Genomic DNA, 25818 nt, shown 5'->3' on the forward strand with positions numbered 1-25818 from the left:
AACGATATGAGAAGCGGACAATTCATAAAATTAGGTGATTTAGGATTAATAACAGTTCACCAAATGATATCAAATGATACAAAACATATACCGTTTGGAGAAACAAATTGTGAAAGTATTAGTAGTAATGATGGAATAGTATCACAGAGTCATACCTCGGGTGTGGGAACTCCTAAATATATGGCACCCGAAGTCCGTTTTCATCACAATTATAATACCAAATCCGATATCTATAGCACTGGTGTGACTATTGAAGATTTGTTTGAAATAGATATCAATAGGTTTGTTAATTATTTTTTTCTATTTAATTTAAATATATTTAATTAATTATATATTTTATATATTTTTTACAACAAAAAAAAAATTCTAGTTCACCTGATAAATATAAATCAAAAAAAATTTTATATAAGAATTATTGCAATCTCTATGACATTATTTTACAAACAACTCAACCCAGATATTGTTTTAGACCTACCTGTGCACAGATTATTGATAAATACGCTGATTGGGCTATTGATTATCGATTTGTTAAATCAGATAAAGAGTTTAAACAACTATTGGAAAAAATTAAAATCAGTGAATCAGAGATCAGATTTACTGATTTAAATAATGAATCAAATTATTGGCCATTTTTTCATACATTTGTTGCATACAAAATTTATTCTAGTAAGAAAAAACAATCAAAATTAAATGAAAAAATGAAATGGATAGAAATTAGTTATAATAATATTTCTGATATTATCTGTTTTATATTAAATTTTTTTTAATAATATAATTTGAAAAAATACATATATTATTAAATTATTATTTTAATATTTAAAGTTACAAGTTTTAATAAATACTTAAAAATAATTTTATGATTTTAAAATAATTTGATAAATTTTTATTAACTAAGTTTTATTATTAATTTAATTTTTTTATATTTTACTTACTATTATTATAATTATTAGTTGAAAATATATCATATATCTATTGAATGATTATTAAATATCATCTATTGTTTCAAATTGATTTGCATTAATTTAATACAAAAATAATTAACTTAAATAAAAATGTTTTTAATAAAATAATATTAAAATGATAATGTTTAAAACTATATAATATTTTTGAGCATTTTTTATTTGTTTAATATTTATGAAAATTTGGTTAGAAATTAGAAATTTTGTTTGAAATAAAACTAATCCAATGTTGTTAATGAATATAACTAAAACAAATATATATATATATAATTTATAAAATTTGATAATAAAAATTTAACATTTTAACAATTACATTGTAATTCTTTAATATCATCTATTGTTTTAAAAATTTTGGCATCAATTTATTATTAAGAAAAATATAAAAATATACTTGTTAAAGCTTTAGTTAAAATAAATGTTATTTTATAATCCATATAATTAATATAATTTTAAAATGATGATGTTTTTTTAAATAATACATTCATAATTATAAAATTGTTATTATTATTGCGAAAAATAAATCATTACTAAATTTTTATTTTTTAGATTTTAATTTCATAATGAAGATTAATAATTTTCAATTATCTGTTTTTTTGAAAAATAAATTTTAGTTTCAATTTAAAGTATATTTATTCTAATAATAATTTAATTTTAATAGCAAATTTATCTTGTTTAAAAATATTAATAAATAAAATAGTTATTATATAATAGTTTTATTTTTTTTAAAGTTTATAGCTTAAATGTTATAACAATAATAAATATCAAATATTTAGTTTAATATATTTTTTAATTTGTTATCAAATTTTAAGTTTAAATAAAACTAATCCAATGTTGTTAATGAATTTAACTAAAAACATATTTATAAAATTTTTAATGTAAAAATAATTTAACTATTAAAACCAAACAGTTATTAATTGGCTACTAAGTAATAAATAAAATAATACATTTAAATAATTTAAATTAATACTATAAAAATTTTAATTTATATTTATTATTATAGTTGTTATTAATTTGTTTAATATATATCTAAATTTTTATTTAAATTTTATATATTTTATTTTTTCACCATATAATAGTAAACCAAATTACCCATAGAGTTGTAAATCTAAATTATATTATTTAAATTTAGATTATTATCACTAACCTTTTCAATTACTTATTAAATACTCATTGACTGCTAATTAATTTATTTTGCTTATTATATATTGAATTAAAGCCTATTCGAGATAATAGTTCATAATTTTTTTGGAAATTTGGATAATAAAACAATTAACAACAACAACAAATCAAAAAAAAATATTAAATATATCATAAAAATTGATTTTTTAAAAACAATTAATTTGTCTATAATTAAATAAATTTATGATCATTGTTGAAATTAAATGCAATTAAATAATTTGTATCAGTAATTTCATAATCATTTGAATTATGCAAAGTTAATACTATTAGTTTTCAATGTATTTAATATTATGTTTTTAATGTTTTTAATCATTTAATGTATTTTTATTTACACTATCATCAATTAGAAATTTATTATCATCATCATCATCATCATGGTGATTGTTTGATAATTTTTGAAAATATTTCATATATAAATTATTATAATTGATTGAATATTTAATTAGTGATATCATATTGAAATCAATATAAGATTTATTATAATTTAATTTTTGTTTTAATATATATTTTCATCTGTTTATCAAAAAAAACTGTTTTTCCATTTATTATTTCACTAGTAGTTTTGTTGAAAGTTTTAGCTTTTATTTTATTTTTTAATAAACTAAAATCTGTGATTAAATTTAAAGTTTTAATAAAACTTTTGATGGTCCAATGTTGTTAATGAATTTAACTAAAAAAAAAACAAAACTATTGCTAGTGTCGATAGAATGAATGGTTTCGTAAATTTGAAAAATTTTTAATTATTTTTAATAGAAATACACATAATAATAATAGTTTGTGCTAATGTTGTTAAATATAGCTAAAAAAAATATTTTTAAAAAATTATATCAACTAATGAAATCGATTGTTTTGAATTATGCGTAAATAAGTATATTTACAAAAAAAATATAATCAATGTCATGAATTTATCTATGTTATAAACTAGATAATAATATTAATTTTTTTTTAAAAAATAAATTTTACTGGATTAAATAATGACGCCCATAGTTATTGTAATAACTATTGTACATCAATTGATTTGTGTTAAAACGGAAAAATAATTTTAGAAATATAATTAATAATAAAGTAAAATTTAATTATTTTTATTTAATTTTTTTAAATAAATACCGATATGTAATTAATTTTTACAAAACAAATTTTAAAAATACCATTAGTAGAATACTTTACACTTTTGGTTTATTTTTAAGGTTTAAACATAAATTAAATATTGTTTTTAACAAATAATTTATAAAATAAGTTAAAAAAGTGTTATCTTGATTATTATTATTATAACTTTTATAATTGTTACTAATTTGATTAATATATATTTCAATTCTATATATTTTATTTTTTTCACGATATAATATAATTCCTAATTCCCATAGTGTTGTAAATCTAAAATCTAAAATAAAAAAAAATAATATTTTTAAAACAAATATACCGCCAAAGTTTAATAATTTATTAATGCCTGACTTATAGTAGTCATAGGATTTTAAATTTAAAAATATTATCAAAAAATCTTATTATTACTTATTAAAATAAATTTACTGCTAATTAATTTTTGATAAATATTTCTAATGTGATATTTTAAATAAATTGTTATAATAATTAGTTGAAATACTTATTTTTTTTATAAAAAAAAATTCACCAATGTAATATATAATTAATATCCCAAACTGTTTTATTATTTAATTTTATTTTTGTGTTAAATATTATTTTATAATCCATATAATTAAAATAATATTAAAATAAAAATGTTTGTTTTAATTTAAAAAAAATAAAAAAATTAATATGAGAATAAATTTTTTTTAAATATATAAATAACCTTTCCAAATATTAAACTAGTTATAAAATTTATAGCATTTTTTAAATAGTTTAATATTTATTAAAATCAGTTATCAAATTTTAAGTTTAAAATAAAACATTATCCAAAGTTGTTAATTAAATTTAACTAAAACAAAAATCTAATATAGATCTAATTACTGTATGTAATTTTTAAAATTTGATATTAAAACAACAAAATTTTTTTTATAAATTAAATAACTCATCAATTGAAAATAAAAATAATAAACATCTTATTATTTTCTATTATAATGTAAGTAATTTTAATATTTTTATTAAATATCATGTTTATTTATATCTATTATTTTTAGTGGCGTATTATTACTGGTATTTATTACGATATACTAGATCATTTTTAAAGTTCAATACCAAACGTAACAATTATACCCTTGAAAAATATGAAAATAAATTTAAAGTAAGTTGTATTGTTTTTTTTATAAAAAGTCTAAATAACATTAATAACAATAAATCGACAAAATTAAGTTAAACTGTTTTAGCAATAATGGTATAATCAGATAATTAAAAAAAAAATAGTTGACAAACTAACATAAAAATTATATAAAATAAGAGAAATAATAATAAAATATAAAAATATAAAATAATAAGTAAAAATAATATAAAATAATAAGTGAAAATAATATAAAATAATAAGAGAAAAATAAAACAATAGTAAAAAAATAAAAATTATTGAAAGTAACTATTTTCATAAAGTTAGACAACATATAAAAATAAAATTATAATGTTTATAACTTTTATAAGATATATTTTTTTTGTTTAAATATAAATATTGATAGTTTACAAGAAAAATGTTTGAATATGTAACTGTAATACTATGACATTAAATAATATAGTTGAGCATTAAATGTCAACATTTTACATTATATAATATATTGTTAGTATTTTTATTTTTTTAAAAAAAAATAAATCTATACAACTATATAATTTGGAAATGTTTGTTTATATCTTGGTCACACAAACTATTGCTTTTAGCTCGATATTAAAATTAAAAATTATTAAAATAACGGTTAAATAAAATGTACTGTTGACTAAATAGTGATATTTTTTAAATTTTATTTATTGTTGCCCGTATAAAGAAAGAAAAAAACATTTAAATTATATTATTGAACGCGAAATTTTTGTTTGTTTTAAATAATTTGTTTTGAATAATATCTGTTATAATATCTTTAATCGCATACCTGTGCTCACATACCAGTTCCTTATATGTAAGTATTTAATTAAAATATTCTATACTATATACTACAGTCCTGTTCTCTATACTACATATTATTTTATTTTTTCAACCATAAAATAATCAATTTTATTCAAGTAATTGGCAATAAACTATGTAATTGTGATTATAAATTTTCATACTCATCAATTGATAATAATAATAAGCAACTTATTAGTTTCTATTACACTGTAAGTAATTTTATAAATTTAAATTGTTTTTTTCAATAAAATAAGTTATTTTTAAAAAATTAAATATTCTGTTTATTTATATTTATTATATTAGTGGCGTATTATTACTGGTAATTATTAAGATATACTAGATCATTTTTCAAGATCAATACCAAACGTATCAATTATACTTGAAAAATATGAGCATAAATTTAAAGTAAGTTTTATTTTTTTTTTAAATTTAACTAACATTAATAATAATAGGTCGACATAATTAAGTTAAAATGTTTTAGCAATAATGGTATAATCAGATAATTTAAAAAAATAGTTGACTAAAACTAACATAAAAAATATATAAAATAAGAGAAATAATAATAAAATATAAAAATATAAAATAATAAGTAAAAATAATATAAAATAATAAGAGAAAAATAAAATAATTATTGAAAGTAACTATTTTCATAAAGTTAGACAACATATAAAAATAAAATTATAATGTTTATAACTTTTATAAGATATATTTTTTTTGTTTAAATATAAATATTGATAGTTTACATGAAAAATGTTTGAATGAGTAACTGTAATACTATGACATTAAGTAATATAGTTGTCAACATTTTACATTATATAATATATTGTTAGTATTTTTATTTTTTTTAAAAATAAATCTATTCAACTATATAATTTGGAAATGTTTGTTTATATCTTGGTCATGCAAACAATTACTTTTAGCTCGATATTAAAATTAAAAATTATTAAAATAACGGTTAAATAAAATGTACTGTTAACTAAATAGTGATATTTTTTAAATTTTATTTATTGTTGCACGTATAAAGAAAGAAAAAAACATTTAAATTATATTATTGAACGCGAAATTTTTGTTTGTTTTAAATAATTTGTTTTGAATAATATCTGTTATAATATCTTTAATCGCATACCTGTGCTCACATACCAGTTCCTTATATGTAAGTATTTAATTAAAATATTCTATACTATATACTACAGTCCTGTTCTCTATACTACATATTATTTTATTTTTTCAACCATAAAATAATCAATTTTATTCAAGTAATTGGCAATAAACTATGTAATTGTGATTATAAATTTTCATACTCATCAATTGATAATAATAATAAGCAACTTATTAGTTTCTATTACACTGTAAGTAATTTTATAAATTTAAATTGTTTTTTTCAATAAAATAAGTTATTTTTAAAAAATTAAATATTCTGTTTATTTATATTTATTATATTAGTGGCGTATTATTACTGGTAATTATTAAGATATACTAGATCATTTTTCAAGATCAATACCAAACGTATCAATTATACTTGAAAAATATGAGCATAAATTTAAAGTAAGTTTTATTTTTTTTAAAAAAATTTAAATAACATTAATAATAATAGGTCGACATAATTAAGTTAAAATGTTTTAGCAATAATGGTATAATCAGATAATTTAAAAAAATAGTTGACTAAAACTAACATAAAAAATATATAAAATAAGAGAAATAATAATAAAATATAAAAATATAAAATAATAAGTAAAAATAATATAAAATAATAAGTGAAAATAATATAAAATAATAAGAGAAAAATAAAATAATAGTAAAAAAAAATAATAATTATTGAAAGTAACTATTTTCATAAAGTTAGACAACATATAAAAATAAAATTATAATGTTTATAACTTTTATAAGATATATTTTTTTTGTTTAAATATAAATATTGATAGTTTACAAGAAAAATGTTTGAATGAGTAACTGTAATACTATGACATTAAATAATATAGTTGTCAACATTTTACATTATATAATATATTGTTAGTATTTTTATTTTTTTTAAAAAATAAATCTATTCAACTATATAATTTGGAAATGTTTGTTTATATCTTGGTCATGCAAACAATTACTTTTAGCTCGATATTAAAATTAAAAATTATTAAAATAATGGTTAAATAAAATGTACTGTTGACTAAATAGTGAATTTTTTAAATTTTATTTATTGTTGCACGTATAAAGAAGAAAAAACATTTAAAGTATATTGTGTTTTATGTTTGTTTTAAATAATTTGTTTTGAATAATATCTGTTATAATATCTTTAATCGCATACCTGTGCTCACATACCAGTTCCTTATATGTAAGTATTTAATTAAAATATTCTATACTATATACTACAGTCCTGTTCTCTATACTACATTTTAATTTATTTTTCAACCATAAAATAATCAATTTTATTCAAGTAATTGGCAATAAACTATGTAATTGTGATTATAAATTTTCATACTCATCAATTGATAATAATAATAAGCAACTTATTAGTTTCTATTACACTGTAAGTAATTTTATTAATTAAAATTGTTTTTTTTCAATAAAACAAGTTATTTTTTAAAAATTAAATATTCTGTTTATTTATATTTATTATATTAGTGGCGTATTATTACTGGTAATTATTAAGATATACTAGATCATTTTTCAAGATCAATACCAAACGTATCAATTATACTTGAAAAATATGAAAATAAATTTAAAGTAAGTTTTATTTTTTATTTTTAAAAATTTAAATAACATTAATAATAATAGGTCGACATAATTAAGTTAAAATGTTTTAGCAATAATGGTATAATCAGATAATTTAAAAAAATAGTTGACTAAAACTAACATAAAAAATATATAAAATAAGAGAAATAATAATAAAATATAAAAATATAAAATAATAAGTAAAAATAATATAAAATAATAAGTGAAAATAATATAAAATAATAAGAGAAAAATAAAATAATAGTAAAAAAAAATAATAATTATTGAAAGTAACTATTTTCATAAAGTTAGACAACATATAAAAATAAAATTATAATGTTTATAACTTTTATAAGATATATTTTTTTTGTTTAAATATAAATATTGATAGTTTACAAGAAAAATGTTTGAATGAGTAACTGTAATACTATGACATTAAATAATATAGTTGTCAACATTTTACATTATATAATATATTGTTAGTATTTTTATTTTTTTTAAAAAATAAATCTATTCAACTATATAATTTGGAAATGTTTGTTTATATCTTGGTCATGCAAACAATTACTTTTAGCTCGATATTAAAATTAAAAATTATTAAAATAATGGTTAAATAAAATGTACTGTTGACTAAATAGTGAATTTTTTAAATTTTATTTATTGTTGCACGTATAAAGAAGAAAAAACATTTAAAGTATATTGTGTTTTATGTTTGTTTTAAATAATTTGTTTTGAATAATATCTGTTATAATATCTTTAATCGCATACCTGTGCTCACATACCAGTTGCTTATAAGTAAGTATTTAATTAAAATATTCTATACTATATACTACAGTCCTGTTCTCTATACTACACTTTATTTTATTTTTTCAACCATAAAATAATCAATTTTATTCAAGTAATTGGCAATAAACTATGTAATTGTGATTATAAATTGTCAAACTCATCAATTGATAATAATAATAAGCAACTTATTAGTTTCTATTACACTGTAAGTAATTTTATAAATTTAAATTGTTTTTTTCAATAAAACAAGTTATTTTTTAAAAATTAAATATTCTGTTTATTTATATTTATTATACTAGTGGCGTATTATTACTGGTAATTATTAAGATATACTAGATCATTTTTCAAGATCAATACCAAACGTATCAATTATACTTGAAAAATATGAGCATAAATTTAAAGTAAGTTTTATTTTTTTAAAAAAAATTTAAATAACATTAATAATAATAGGTCGACATAATTAAGTTAAAATGTTTTAGCAATAATGGTATAATCAGATAATTTAAAAAAATAGTTGACTAAAACTAACATAAAAAATATATAAAATAAGAGAAATAATAATAAAATATAAAAATATAAAATAATAAGTAAAAATAATATAAAATAATAAGTGAAAATAATATAAAATAATAAGAGAAAAATAAAATAATAGTAAAAAAAAATAATAATTATTGAAAGTAACTATAGACAACATATAAAAATAAAATTATAATGTTTATAACTTTTATATGATATATATTTTTTTGCTTAAATATAAATATTGATAGTTTACATGAAAAATGCTTGAATATGTAACTGTAATACTATGACATTAAATAATATAGTTGAGCATTAATGTCAACATTTTACATTATATAATATATTGTTAGTATTTTTATTTTTAAAAAAAATAAATCTATACAACTATATAATTTGGAAATGTTTGTTTATATCTTGGTCACGCAAACAATTACTTTTAGCTCGATATTAAAATTAAAAATTATAATTAATAATATATTTAAGTAATTTATGTAACGGTAATCAAGGATTTAAATATTAAAAAAATATTATCAATAATTTTATCCTTACTTATTAATATATATTTACTATTAATTATTTTTTTTGCTTATAATCTATTGGATTATTATCTATTCGAAATAATGGTTGATAATTTAAATTTGGATAATAAATCAATTAACAAACAAAAAATATTAAATAGTTTATAATAAATTTATTTTTTAAAAACAAAAAATTTGTTAATTAAAAAACAAATAAATGTATAAAAAAATTTTTATTTAGCTTTTTCTATTTGTATAAAATTTATTAAAATTTTTATTTAAATTAATAGATTTTTTATAAAAATACATTTGATAAAAAATAACTTACTTATTTTTATGAAAATACATTAATAAATTTATTATTTTTAATTTTATTGTCGAGTTTTTATGATTTTTTTTAACACATAAATATATCCAAAGTCCAATAATATGTTAATACATAACTTATGTAACGGTAATCAGGGATTTAAATATTAAAAAAAATATTATCAATAATTTTATCGTATTTTTTTGCTTATAATCTATTGGACTATTATCTATTCGAGATAATAGTTGATAATTTAAATTTGGATAATAAATCAATTAACAAACAAAAAATATTAAATAGTTTATAATAAATTTATTTTTTAAAAACAAAAAATTTGTTAATTAAAAAACAAATCTATGTTTAAAAAAATTTTACCGATTTTTTTTGTATTTTATATTATTAGCTGTTTTTTATAATAAATATATAGATTTTTGTTTACACATAAAATTTTGTTAAATATATTGTCAATATTTTTTATTTAGCATAATATTTATAAAATAAAATCTGTTCAAATTTTAATTTTACATAAAACTGTTAATCCAATGTGGCTAATAAATTTAACTAAAAAACAAAAATCTAAAATATTTTTATAAAATATATAAATAATTTCTGCTATTAATACAACAAAACTAAATTTTATTTATTATTATAATAGTTACTAATTTGTTTAATATATATAAATATTAATTTATATTTAAATTTTATATATTTTATTTTTTCACGATAATAATTTGCAATTTATTTACAATTATTTTATAATATTTTTTATTTTAAACTAATATATAACTAGAAAACATAATGTGCATAATAAATATTTTAGTATAGATAAATTTACAGTAAACGAAAATATTAAAAAATACAGATTTTATTATTTGAAAAATATTAATTAAATAATTTTATTTGAAAAATAATAAAATTTAAATATTTATAAAAATTACCCGATTATCAAAGAAAATGATTATTATATAATTTTTTGGATTTAATATCACAACAATTGTTGTCACAAATAAACATTTTTAATAATATTTAATTGCTTTTTGTTTTGGCATATTAAGGTATAACTGATAATTTTAAATGAGTAAAATGTAAATTAAGTTATATATTTAAAAAAATTATAAAATAAAAATTAAAATTATTTTAATTTACTAAAATCTTATAAAATATTTATTCAAATGTAATTAGTATAATGCCGGGAAAATTTATAAAAATTATAGTTATGATTGACATAATAATTAAATTTTTAAAAAATATTGTAATTGATATTTTTAATGTTTATAAAATTTTTTAAAACTATTTACTTATCATAAACAAATTGCATACCAATATATCGTTTATAAGTTTTTTTTAATTGAAATTTATAATAATAATATTAATAAATATTTATCAATTGGATAATCATTATATTATATTGTAATAGTTGTTAACATAGTTTGCCAACAATTTAATTAACACATAGTTAACATAATTTTATATATGTAATTAAGAAAAAAATACATAACAAAAATTTATTTTTATTTTAATATATATATATACAAAAAACTAAAATCAATTAAATAAAATTTATATGTAAAATTAATTAATTATTTTTTTAGTTATATAATGTAAAAATTTATTAAAATATTACAATAATTTTTTAGTTTATTAGTTTTAATATCTTGTAGTATTTATTTAATTATTTTGTGAAATTTTATTACAATTATATGTAATGCTATATTATAATTTTAAAACTTTATATACTGTACTTTATATTGCAAAAAATAGTTTAATTAAATATTACACAATATCTAATACCAATAATATAATATATTTGTTTAGTTTACAGTATTATAGCTAAACATTTCTATTATTTATTTATTTCTATAAACAATATTAATATACAGTAATAAATATAACAATACTATAAAATATATGATATATTTTGTTAAATATTATTATATATATATATACTGTATTTACTTTTATTTGTAAATACTATAAAATAGACGAAAAAATATCAAATAAGTAAAGTTACAAATATTATTACATGATATACACTGTATGTATAAATATAATAAAACATAAATATTATAATTTTTTAAAAAAATTGTTGTTAAACATAGAAATACAATACATTAGTAGTATAATTATTATAAATATTTTTTAAGCATAATTATATGAAAACATTTTAAAAAAAATTTCTTATAGTTAATCAGTCAATTAATTAGTTATAAAAAGCAATATTTAAAAAAAACAACAAAAAATTGTTAAACATTGTTCATTAAATATTTTTTTATATAATTTTTTTTGCAAATATGTTTAGAAAATAATATTGTATTAAATTTTTTAAAAACATTTAATAATTTTTCAAAAATATATAGTTTATATTAAATATTACTTTACATCTACAGTAACAGTAGTGTATTAGATATTCAAAAAAAAACAGTTACTAATAATTAAAATAAACAAAAAAACTTTAAATTATTTTTTGTTTAAAAAATATTCATGTATTGAAAACTATAATTTTAATTATAATCATAACTAGTAGTTATGTTTCAAACTATAATTGCAATCCAGTTATCATTATAACCAATAATACCAAATAATAATAATACTGTAAACAGTAGCGAAAACTTAAATAAATAATACTAAAACATTGACTACCGTTCCCCCTCATCCCGTTAACCACTAGCCAGGGGTTAACCCCTCCCCCTACTACACCCCACCCCACCTCACCTAACATAACCTACCCATCTCTATCAATACCCACACCTATCACAGTGTAAAGGTATGCTATAGTCGGCTAAATATCGTATATAATAGACTATTAGACTATATATTGTGACGGGCATATATGAGTGTTTACCCGTCAATAGCCCGTAAAGTAGGACTTTACGAAGCAATATGCAATGCGGGGTATATTTGATAGGAAACTGTGACGTAATTACTGTACGGGATGCTATTAGAAGACTATTTGAAGAGTAACGGTATATTTGGATAGCTTATATATTACGCCACAGTATATATGAATGGCCCATTCGGGCCCTGGTCAATGGTAACTGCGCTGTATATCGGTATTAGTATTCGGAAGCGTTGTATCGGAACTCGGAAGGACTCGTCCGCAAAATGACGGAATTATAGCCCAACTCTGTTACACCTAAGGCTTGCACTTACTATTCAAATAATGTGTACAACTGTTTAGGTGAGCCTGGATGCCCCTCCTAGACTAGCTATTGCTAGCCTGGGCTCCACAACTTAACTTTTATTGATAAATATAATGAGATAGTCAATACATTACATGTATTGCAAATTACAGTATATTAAACATAATAATTAATTTAACTTATTTACATAATTAATAATAAAGCATAAATCAATTTAAACAAATAAACATAATATTAAGAAATAGTAATTAAATTCAAAAGTGGAAATAATATTAAATATTATTAATTATAATTAAATAACTATGTTTTGTTAAAATATACTTTAACTTATAATAGAGAGATACATAAATATATACAGTTTAGTATAGTTATAACTACAAAGTAACTTTATATTGTTTTGGTGATACTGGAACCGCTTAAGTGATGTATAGACCATCACAATATTATATATATATTTATACACTATTGATAACTATTAATATTATTTTTTAATAAAAAAATTTATTAACATTCTTATTGTTTTGTATTTTTTATTGTATTAAAATATAATTGATTTTTAAAATAAAAATTTTTGTAATTAACATTATTTATTTTTTTTCTATCTACTTATTAAATAAAAATATTCAATTATGTAATAATAATAATTATTATTATTTGTATATAATAACTTTGTTTAAATGAAAAGTAAAATATCAATATTAATTAAAAGTTTAATAGTATTATTATTATCTAGAAACTTTTTGGACTTTTTAAATATATATATATATATATATATAATTATAATATTAAAATTGATATAACTCACTTGTAAAATTTTTGACAAAATGGCCGCTTCAAATATGTTTTTGCTAAAAATATTAATATAATATTATTAAATAAAATAAAAATATTTTGATTAATTATAATTTTTTTCATTGTATTTCTAATAACATTTAGAGTCAGTTATTAGAGTTAAGTGCATATAATTATATATTTAATAATAATAATAATAGTCTATAACTTAAAAAACTGTTAATTACTTTCATAATAATTGAAAATTAATAGCTAAATACACTGAAAACAATTATGAAAATATTACTAAATAATAATTATTACTATCAATATTTTTTAATAATAATATTCATAATATTAAGCTCTATTACCCGACCGGGAGAACTGAGAGAACCAGGACCGGGAAGACCAGGACAGGGCAGACCAGGACCCGGAAGACAAGGGCAGGGAATACCAGGACATAGAAGACAAGGGCAGGGAATACCAGGACCCGGAAGACAAGGGCAGGGAATACCAGGACCCGGAAGACAAGGGCAGGGAATACCAGGACCGGGAATACTGGGACCGGGAAGACCAGGACAGGGAATACCAGGACCCGGAAGACAAGGGCAGGGAATACCAGGACCCGGAAGACAAGGTCAGGGAATACCAGGACCGGGAATACTGGGACCGGGAAGACCAGGACAGGGAATACCAGGACCGGGAAGAATAGGAATGCAAGAAAAACTACGACCGGGAGGACTGGGAATACCTGAAAAACCAAGACTAGGATCACAAGGACTGGGACCACAAGGAAGACCTGAACCGGGAAGACAAGGATTCGGACTACAAGGAAGACCAGGACTGGGAAGACAGGAACCCGGGAGAGTAGGAATGAGACCACAAGGAAGTCAAGAACCCGGAAGACAAGGACTGGGACAACAAGGAAGACCAGGACTGGGAAGACAAGAACCCGGGAGAGTAGGACTGGGACCACAAGGAAGACCAGGACAGGGAAGACTAGAACCCGGGAGACCAGGACTGGGACTACAAGGAAGACCAATAAAATCAAAATTTTGATTAAAACCTAGAAAATAAAAAATATCTTTAAAACTTTATTAATAGTATATACAGTAATAGCTAATAGTATTATATATTTTATAGATATATTATAGTAAAACTAGATATATATATATATAAATATTTAGTTTTTTTTCAATTGTATAAAATAATTTGTTGACATTTTTTAATATACATACACATAATATTTTTACGACAAAATTATATTTAATATATTAATACTTTTTTTTTATTGAAAATAGATACCATTTTTTTATTATTATTATATATGCAAATATGTTTTTATAAAAAAAAAATTTATTTAAAAAATGATTTTTATTTATTCAACTAATTATTACTAGTTAGTCATTAAAGTAAAAAATAAAAATCATTCAAACAAACTATCAATTATTATATATATATATATATATATATATATTAGTACGTATATTAATACGTGTTAGTATTAATAATAATAATAATAATAGTAATATTGTAGTTAATAATTATATGATAACTAAACAATGCAATTATTATTATTGATAATAATTATTATTATTATTATTAATACTAACACGTATTTATGTCAAGTCAACAAAAAACATAAGACAAACAAAATTTTTATAATTAAAACAAAACATTTTTTTTATAGTTAAAACACCATTATTTTCTAATAGATGCAAATATGTTTTTTTAAATAAAAAATTATTAACAAAAATATTTAACAAATAATTTATGTTATTAATCTGTAATAATTAGTCAGTCAGTCATAACAGTAATACAACAACAAAAATATATAAAATAATAAATGATAATAACATTCAAACACACTATCAATAAAATTATCTATTGTATTAACTAATTTATCTGGTTAAGCTAAAAAATATACAATAAAATTATTATTATTATTAATATTATTTGATAATAATCACTATTACTATCTATAATAATAACAATAACATGTATTTATATTAAACAGGTATTAAAGGCTATACAATTATTTCAAATAAACGCTAAACAATATTAATTTAAGTCAAGTTAGCAATAATAATAATAATAATAATAATAATAGAAATATAAATAATGGACATAATTATTATGGTAACGGTGCTTATGGACAACCTAATCATGGAGGCCATGGATATCAGCCGGGTTATGTTGGTGGTGGTGGTATAGGAGGACCTGGATATCCACCACAATCAGCTGTCTGGGGATACCCACCACAACAACAATATCTACAATCAGTAGTATATGGATGAATAAAAATGATTGGATTAAACCATTTATCTCTCTCTCTCTCTAAAAAAATTTTGTTTTCTAGTTGTTGTTAAATTTTTTTGTTATTTTATAATTATAAGTTCAAAAATAAACGATAAATTAATAAACTAACAAATTTTGTTTAATAATTAATTTACAAAATAAAAGAAAGAATTTATTTCAACAAATAAATAGAAAATATTTAACAAATATTTATAATTATTTACATAATTGAGAATTTTATGTTTTTTGTTGTTTCATAAATATAAATTCAAAATTATTTTTTGTTAATTATACATATATTAATAATAGTACAGTATTTAAAATAATAAAAAAAATTAGTTAAGTATAGACACTATATTTTTATAGCCATTTAATTAAGTTTAAAAATGTATATGATTTTTAAAAAAATTATTTAATTATTTTTTCCTAGTTATGTCAGCCATAGTTAATTACTCAATTAGATAGTGTAGACATTTTATATATAATATATATATAACTAAATTTTTTTTTATATATACACTTATTAATTATATAATACTATAGTATAAACTAATAGCTGTTTAAAAAAAACAACAAAAATGATATTATTATCAACAATATGGATGATAATAGTAATAATTACTACAACTATTATTATTGACAATCATTTAATATATGCACAAATTATTAATAATCCTCAAAATAATAACAATGTTAATCAAACTGGTCCGGTTGATCAAAGTATAACAATACATTATGATGGACATGGAGGACATGGAGGTTATCCACCATATATTCATAATCCTCAAAATAATAACAAAGTTAATCAACAAGGACCAATTGATCAAAGACAAATAATACATTATGGAGGACATGGAGGTTATGGTGGACATGGAAGTTATGGTGGACATGGAGGTTATGGAGGTTATGGAGGACATGGAGGATATGGAGGACCATCAGTAGTCTATCATCAGCCAGTAGGATATGTAGATGGTGTAGGAGGAGGCCCTGGCTATCAACCGCAACCACAGCCACCTAATTATGGGTGGTATGGGCGTCGAAAATAATTTAACCTGTATCTATTTTATTTAATATACCTAGTATATTTAATACTAGCAAACAAATTGAAAATTTGTTAAAGTAATTTATATATATATATATATATTATATATAGTACAGATATTATAAAAAATAATTAAATAATTTTTTGTTAAAAAAATTTAGTTATAAGTAAAAGTAAGATATAATATATATTAGCTATAAATTTTTTTTGTTTACTATTATAGTTGTTATTAAAAAATTTCGTTATTTTATACTTTATAATTCAAAATGAATTAAATAAATATTTTTTTTAAAACTAATGAATTATTTTTCTATAATCTATTAATATATTAGTAAAGTATTTAACATAAATTTTTTTTAGTTATGTATAGACACTATATTTTAATAGCGATTTAATTAAGTTTAGAAAACATATATTATTAATGTATTAATTTTTTTCTAATTATGTCAGCCATATATCAATAGTAATTATACAATTAGAAAGTGTAGACATTTTATATGTATATATATATATATATATATATAATATTTATATATATACATGAGTATTCAATAACTAAAAGTTTATATATAGACATAAATTATATAATATAGTAGTAAACAAATAGCTGTTGTAAAAAAACATCCGATAATTATATACGTTTTCTGGTGACGTTGTTTGGTAGGGTAGGGTTGGGCCCCCACCACCAACTTATAGATAGAGATTTTTAGATTTACCCATTTTCCAAAAAAAATAATGATATTTTTTAATAAACAAATTGATTTGTATTTTTCAGATTTTTAAAAAAAAAATTATTAATTAACTTAAGTAAATTATAATTAAATTTTTTTAAAAAAATATTTATAATAAATATAGTACAATATCATTAATTTTAAGATAACAAAATTGTAAATAATTAATTGAATAGTAAAAATATGTAAATATAGTACATTGTATTTGTTTTATCTTTATATAAATAAATATATATATATATATATATAGAGAGAGAGAGAGAGACAGCACCGGGAGGTGTACTATAGTAATAGTAGTAGTAGTTTAGTACTAGTAGTTTAGTAGTAGTAGTAGTAGTATTAGTAGTATTTATATTAGTTATATTCTGAGTGTTTATTTGAATTACGTTTAATTAAAAAAATATCTATTAATAGTAGTATATTTTTTTCAGCAAATATGGTTAGATATAACTATTTAATGTTATAATTTAAAATACAATATAATGAGCTGTAACTTTTGAGCTAATAATATTCATACAACAAAAATTATTAAAAGCGTTTAATATCAATATTAAATCAATTTCTATATTGTTATATCAATAAAATCAACTATATAATTAGATTGATAATGTTTGCGTATATAAATATTGTATTAACAATTGCTGTTATGATTATGATGTTGGCCACTATGTCTGGTAATTTTATGCTTTTAGTATACATACACATTAAAATTATAATTTATATTATAAATTATCAATAGTCAAAATTATATATATATATGTGTGTGTTTTTTTATATCAATTTAGTTTTTTAAAAGTGTGTATTTAATTATAAATTCATTATTATTTGTTTATATATAATTCTATAATTTATATATATATATATATATATATAAAGTTGCTTGATAATATATTAATAGTTATTAAACAAAAAACTTTTAAATAATTGCAGTCGTAATTTTGATATTATAAAAACTGTAACTTTTATTGAAATAATATAAATTATAAAGTATTACAATAATCAATGAAAATAAGTTTAAACAAAGTATAGTATTGTGTGTGTATATAGAGAGTGACTGTCCTAATGGTCAGTCAGTGTCCTATTTTTATACACATGTTTGGGTAAGTGGCCGCACCAGCGGCTACTTTGACATACTTTTATGTTAGGATTATAACCCTTTTAAACAAATCATAAAATCATATTTGGACTAAAATAATCATAAATTCAAAGTTATATTTATAAAATCAAATATTAGTTTACTGTATCTTTATGTACTGTATCTATATTTATGATAAAATAAGTGTATACTTGGAAAATACATAAAATAAGTTATAATATTGATATTAACATAAAAATAGGTATTATTTTAAGTTATATTTAAGACAATAAAATCAATTAGAAATGTTAAAATAAAATGTATAATGAAACTAAAAATAAATGACAATATTTCGGGTATACTTTATATATATTATAATTTTATTTAACAATTTAATTGTATTAAAAAAAATACTTGATAACTAAACAAACATTTTTTGTTTTATTTAATAATAATGAAAAAAATTATTTTTAATTAAATTATTTTTATTAATTTTTTTTTGAAAATTTTATTATATATATAGATGGCCAATGCCTTGGCGATCTTGTTCGTTGCGGTTTTATTTGTTGTGATAACTGCGAGACTATGAGCTATTGCAGCCATTAAATCTGTAAAAATTTGTCTAGCTGAACTAACAAAATTTACTAAAAAATAGTGATTACATTTTATAAATATTTTTTAAAAAATATTATATATTTCTTGGAGTTTTTTTATTATATAATAGATTAGTTTCAGTTAGAAATGATTATTAATATTGTACTAAAAAAAATCAAATTATTTAATTAATAATAATTATGATAATAAAATAAAATAAATTTACAATCGTAATAAAATATTTATTATTTATTTATTTTTTATAACATTTGGTTATTGGTTTTAAATTTTTAAAGTGTTATTTGAATATATTTGAATCCACTGGTCATTCAATAGGTATATCAAACCTAGTCTAAAATTATCCAGATCTACATGTGTTACTACAGATAACTTACAATAATAGAGTATAGAGGACAGGGATAGTGAAACAAAACAAAAAATTTACGAAATTTTTCTATAAATTTAAAATTTTTAGATAAAATTGTTCATTTTTACTAAGTAATTATATTTTCAAAATAATAATAGTTATAATAGATTTATTATAAATATTATGTTAGTATGTATAGTAAATTAATTTTTAAAAATATTATCAATAATTTTTTAAAAAAAATATATATAATTATTATTATCTACAATTTCAATAATCATTATGTTTTAGATTATTTATAATTTTCTTAAAAATATAAATAACTAATTAAATAAAATAATAGTATTGTAAATATTTTACAATTATTTTTAATGTTTTTTATTAAATTAAAAATTTTGTTTTTGAAAATTTAGCTCGATAATAATAATAATAATAAATTTATCAATATTTGTTTTAATATAGTCTAAAAAACAATCAATAATTTATAACATTATTATTATAAATAATATTGTAACATATTTTATAATTATTTAATAGTATTATTATTATTATTATAAATAATATTGTAATATATTTTATAATTATTTAATAGTATTATTATTATTATAAATATAAAATAAAATTTTTTATTTAAAAAAATGATAATATTTTAAACTCGTTGTATTATTATTTGTATTGTTGTTTTTTTGTTAAATTAAAAAAATTAGTTTTTTAATATTGAAAATTTAGCACAAAATGATCGTGCAACAAATTCAATTTACCCGTCCTATAGGTAACATATAGAAATGTACAAAAAAAAGTATTTATTGTTTTTTAACTTCTTAAACTATCCTAAACTTATATTTAAATTATAATATGATTACTCTTTTCAACAAATAGGTAATTTTTAATTTTTTAGTTTATTTTAATTAAAATAATGTTATTTTTTTGATGAGTTTTAACGTTATTTTAACTATTTTTAATCAATAATTAGATTATTATAAATATTAAAAACATAAAAACACTTACTAAAATAGCATCAACTAAAATTAAAAATTTTTTAAACTTCAAAAAAATCTTCGGCGCCTTTCCCATTTGGTCAAAAAGTCTGGGGGGTAAAATCCCAAAATCTCAATCTTAGGGGGGTATTTTGGCCTTACCCCCCCTACCCCCCTTACTTAATCCTGATATATATATATATATATATATTATATATATACAGTACAGATATGTATAAAATAATTTTTCTTGTTAAATACGGCCCGAGACATCGTGTATGAATCGGGCAAACATTTTGATTGAATAGTTATCCAATATTTTTATTTTCAACAATTATTAATAATATTATATTTTAATATATATATGATGAATATATATATATATATATATTTAATATATATATATATAATATATTTATAAATATATTGATTATTTAGTAGAATATTTTAAATGACATTTTCGAAATAATAATATGATAATAATGTAAATAATTTTAACAAAACAAACAAAATTAATAAATAATAATAATTACAATTTAGTTGTTTGTATTAGTTCTAACAAAAAAAACATTATTAATATTTTTATTATTATTATTAGTAATAGTAGAAGTAGGGGCATTATTATTATTATTATTTATATTATTAGTATTAGTTTTATTAATAGTATTTAAATTTATAGTATACTGAGTGTTTATTTGAATTATGTTTAAAAATAAAATATTTATTAATCGTATAATTATTATGAATTTTTTTTGAACAAATTAGTAAATATATTACCAGTTGATAGTATATTGAAACCAAACCATTAATTATAATATAACGTGAATTTTTATACTGAAACAAATTACAAAATACGCGTTCCTGATTCCAGTGCATTATTGAAACTAAATAATACGTTTTGATTGTAGATCTATTCAAAATCTAATCTTGCTAAATATTTTAGAACCAATTCCACAAGTATTATGATTAAAATTATTGGTTACATGTTTATGTAAATTGTTATTATCTGAGTCCAACCATTTACCAAATAATGCAATACAATAGGAATCAATAGACAGAGATTAATATATATAAGCAATGAATCGCAAGTTAAAACTTTATTATTTTTAGTATTATTATTAGTTTGTTATTGTTGTTGTTTTACACTGTAATATAATGTATACTGAAACCAATTTTTATAATCAACAATTGAACCAATTTGTTGATTAATTGATAATTTGTTGATATTATTATAAACTATCCTACAATTTTTACTAATATTTCCACGTGTATATAATTATCTAATACTATATTTAAATATATTAATCATCATTTAAAATAAATAAATAAATTCTATCCAAATGTTAGACTGGTTTAAATAAAACTGATCCAAAGTTGTTAATAAATTTAACAAACTTTTTTTTTATATAAAATATATATTTAATTTAGAGTTTTGATAAAATTTCAACATATTTATGTTTAAAAAAAAGTATCAACAATAAAAACACTAACTGCTAAATTGAACCTGCTAAATTAATTAAAAAAAATGTGTACAAATACGTCATCGATTGTAGTTCTATTTAAATCTAATCTTGGCAAATATTTTTGAACCAATTCCACCAGTTTGATCACTAAAATTATTAGTTACAAGTTTATATAAATTGTTATTATCTGAGTCCAACCATTTACCAAATAATGTTATACAATACGAATCAATAGACATGGATTCATATATATATAAGCAATGAGTCGCAAGTTAAAACTTTATTATTTTTAGTCTTTTTATTATTAGTTTGTTTAACACTGTTAAATAATGTACATTGAAATCAATTTTTATAATCAACAATTGAATCAATTTGTTTATTAATTGATAATTTATTGATATTATTGTAATAAATTTTCTAAACTGTTCAAAAAATTCATAAATTATACGATTAATAAATATTTTAATTTAGACATGGATTCATATATATATAAGCAATGAATCGCAAGTTAAAACTTTATAAATTTTAGTATTATTATTAATTTGTTGTTGTTGTTTTATACTTTTATATAATATACATTGAAACCAATTTTTATAATTAACAATTGAATCAATTATAATTGAATAATTGATAATTTATTGATATTATTATAAACTTTTCTACAATTTTTACTAATATTTCCATGTGTACAATTATCTAATAAATTTGATTTTATAAGTACATTTTTTTTTAAAAAAACACAATGTTATTGATGGCAATTTAAATTTGATCATTTAATTCATATTTAATACATTGTTTACTGAATCAAATGATAAATACATAAAATATAGTTTATATATGTTTGTACAATTAAGCCAATAAAACACAATACATTTTTTATTATTTAATTTATATTTTACTGTTAAATGTAATTTTATAGTCCAAATCATTAAAATAATATTAAAAAGTAAAAATTATTGTAATAATTTAAAATAAAAAATTATATATTATATTTAAATGATATATTAATCATCATTCAAAAAATAATTAATATATTCAATCCAAATGTTAGACTGGTTTAAATAAAAATGATCCAAAGTTGTTAATAAATTTAACAAAAAAAAATTTTTCATATAAAATATATATTTAATTTAGATTTTTGATAAAATTTCAACATATTTATGTTTAAAAAAAAAGTATCAACAATAAAAACTGCTAACCGCTAAATTGAATCTGCTAAATTAATTAAAAAATTCTAAAATCTTTTTGAAAAACAAAAAATAATTTATTTAGGTTTTTAGAAATAGATACTACCAATAAAACCGAAACATAACGTAAATTTTTATATTGAAACAAATTATATACCCGTTACTGATTCCAGTGCATTATAGAAACTAAATAATACGTATCGATTGTACATCTATTAAAAATCTAATCTGGCTAAATATTTTAAACTTTAAACCACCATTTTTATATAAAACATTAAAATTATTAGTTACATGTTTCAATAAATTGTTATTATCTGAGTCCAACCATTTACCAGATAATGTAATACAATAGGAATCAATAGACAGAGATTCATATATATATATATATATATATATATAAGCAATTAATTGCTAGTTAAAACTTTATTATTTTTAGTATTATAATTAATTTGTTGTTGTTGTTGATTTTGTTTTACACTGTTATATAAAGTACACTGAAACCAATTTTTATTTTTTGAAATCAACAATTGAATCAATTTGTTGATTAATTGATAATTTGTTAATATTTTTGAAAACTTTCCTACAATTTTTACTAATATTTTCAATGTGTACAATTATCTAATAAATTTGATTTTATAAGTTATTAACATCAAATGTTAAGTACATAAAACCATAGTTTATATGTTTGAACAATTAAGCCAATAAAACAAAATAAATGTAGTAAATATTTAAGTATGTGGTAGCAACATTTTTTTCAAGCTTATTAAAACTAGTTTATTTAGTTAAAAATTAAAAATAATAGGTCTAATTAGTAAAATAAATATTAATATATTCAATAAAATAAAATTAGTTTTTATGTTAAATTATTATTATTATGTTTGTATTAATAGTTTTAGTTGTAATAAGATTGCACTTTTTTTTATCTTAAGAAAATAAAAATATTAATTATTTTATTATTTAAAAAACATATTATTTAAAAATATGATAGAAATTAAATGAACATTTTTTTTTGATGAACATAATTTTAATAATCAAATAATATCAAACTAATGTTAAGTTAGTTTTATTATACAGTAATATTATTAATAATAATTTATTTGTAAATATATTATACAAACCTAGCAAAGTACTACTGTATAAAAAAAATTGAAAACAATAATTTAAATATTTATTATTTTTTTTTGAAATAATATAATTAATTGATTGACATATACAGTACGTCAAGTTAATAAATGCTATATTTTAGTCAATCAAGTAATTTATTTTATGTATGAAATTTGAAATTTTATTAAAAACTTTGAAATAACAAGTTTTATTAACAATTAATTATTTTAAAAGCATTTAATAATTGTTTTATTTTTATTTTCTTTCACTTATTCTAATTACGGCAAAAAAAATAATATTAATTTTTAATTTCTTTTTTTTGTTTTGCTATTAAAATCAATAAATTATAAAATAAAAATTTCAATATTAGATGAAAAACATTTTAATTGTCTATATATTTGTTAATATAATAACACTAATAATTATATAATTATAAAAAATAACTATTAAATAAATAATATATATATATACAGTATATATATATTTTAATAAAAATATTTTAAAGAAATAATTATTATAGATTTTTTAATTACATAATATTTTAAATAAAAAAAGTAAATATACTGATAACTAGTCTAAACATTTAAAGATTAATAAATTAAAGTTACTTAAAAGTTATTTATTTTCAAGCAATTTTTATTAATAATATAATTTTTTTTTTGAAAATAAATTAATAAAAATAGAATAAGTAAATGAAAATAAATTTTTATAATATAATCAGGGTTTTTAGTAAATAGATGACTGGTATTTTGGGCATCTATTTTATTTTACTTTTACTTTAAATTGTTTAAAAAAAGTTAATGTATTTTCACAAATAACCTAATTAAGTGTTTAATTAGATTACTATATTAATATCAAACAAATATAGATCTAAAATAATTAATAATATTAAATTAATTAAAATAGTAGGTATCATAAGCTGAAAATAGTTTTCAAAGGTATGGCATATACAAAGCAGGCATTTGGCATCTATTGTTTATTACTGCCACTGCCACTTTAGAACCCTGATTATAATACATATTTTAATTTTTTAAATCTAATAATTTTTTAAAATTGAATTTTTT

General features: G+C 18.1%; 2 protein-coding genes across 2 annotated transcripts in view; one reads left to right on the plus strand and one right to left on the minus strand.

Annotated features, from left to right (window-relative positions):
- LOC128957127 (putative uncharacterized protein DDB_G0292292) overlaps positions 1-25818 on the minus strand; it is a 147467-nt gene that overhangs the window by 99109 nt on the left and 22540 nt on the right. The window lies entirely within an intron of this gene.
- Positions 16038-17260, plus strand: LOC128957097 (uncharacterized). The gene is made up of 2 exons (XM_054302813.1): positions 16038-16111; positions 16936-17260. The coding sequence occupies exons 1-2, from the start codon at positions 16038-16040 to the stop codon at positions 17258-17260; spliced, it is 399 nt and encodes a 132-aa protein (XP_054158788.1).

This window comes from Oppia nitens, unplaced genomic scaffold, assembly GCF_028296485.1.
Source record: "Oppia nitens isolate AA-2021 unplaced genomic scaffold, nextdenovo-longstitch-racon4-pilon3 scaffold36_pilon_pilon_pilon, whole genome shotgun sequence".
NCBI lineage: Eukaryota > Metazoa > Arthropoda > Arachnida > Sarcoptiformes > Oppiidae > Oppia > Oppia nitens.

Excerpts from the sequence above, each read along its gene's own strand:
- LOC128957097 (XM_054302813.1), top strand. The coding sequence starts at position 16,038 with ATGGACATAATTATTATGGTAACGGTGCTTATGGACAACCTAATCATG. Across the intron at positions 16,112-16,935 it reads ATGGATATCAGCCGGGTTAT|TATAACAATACATTATGATG; the intron begins GTTGGTGGTGGT and ends GGTTGATCAAAG.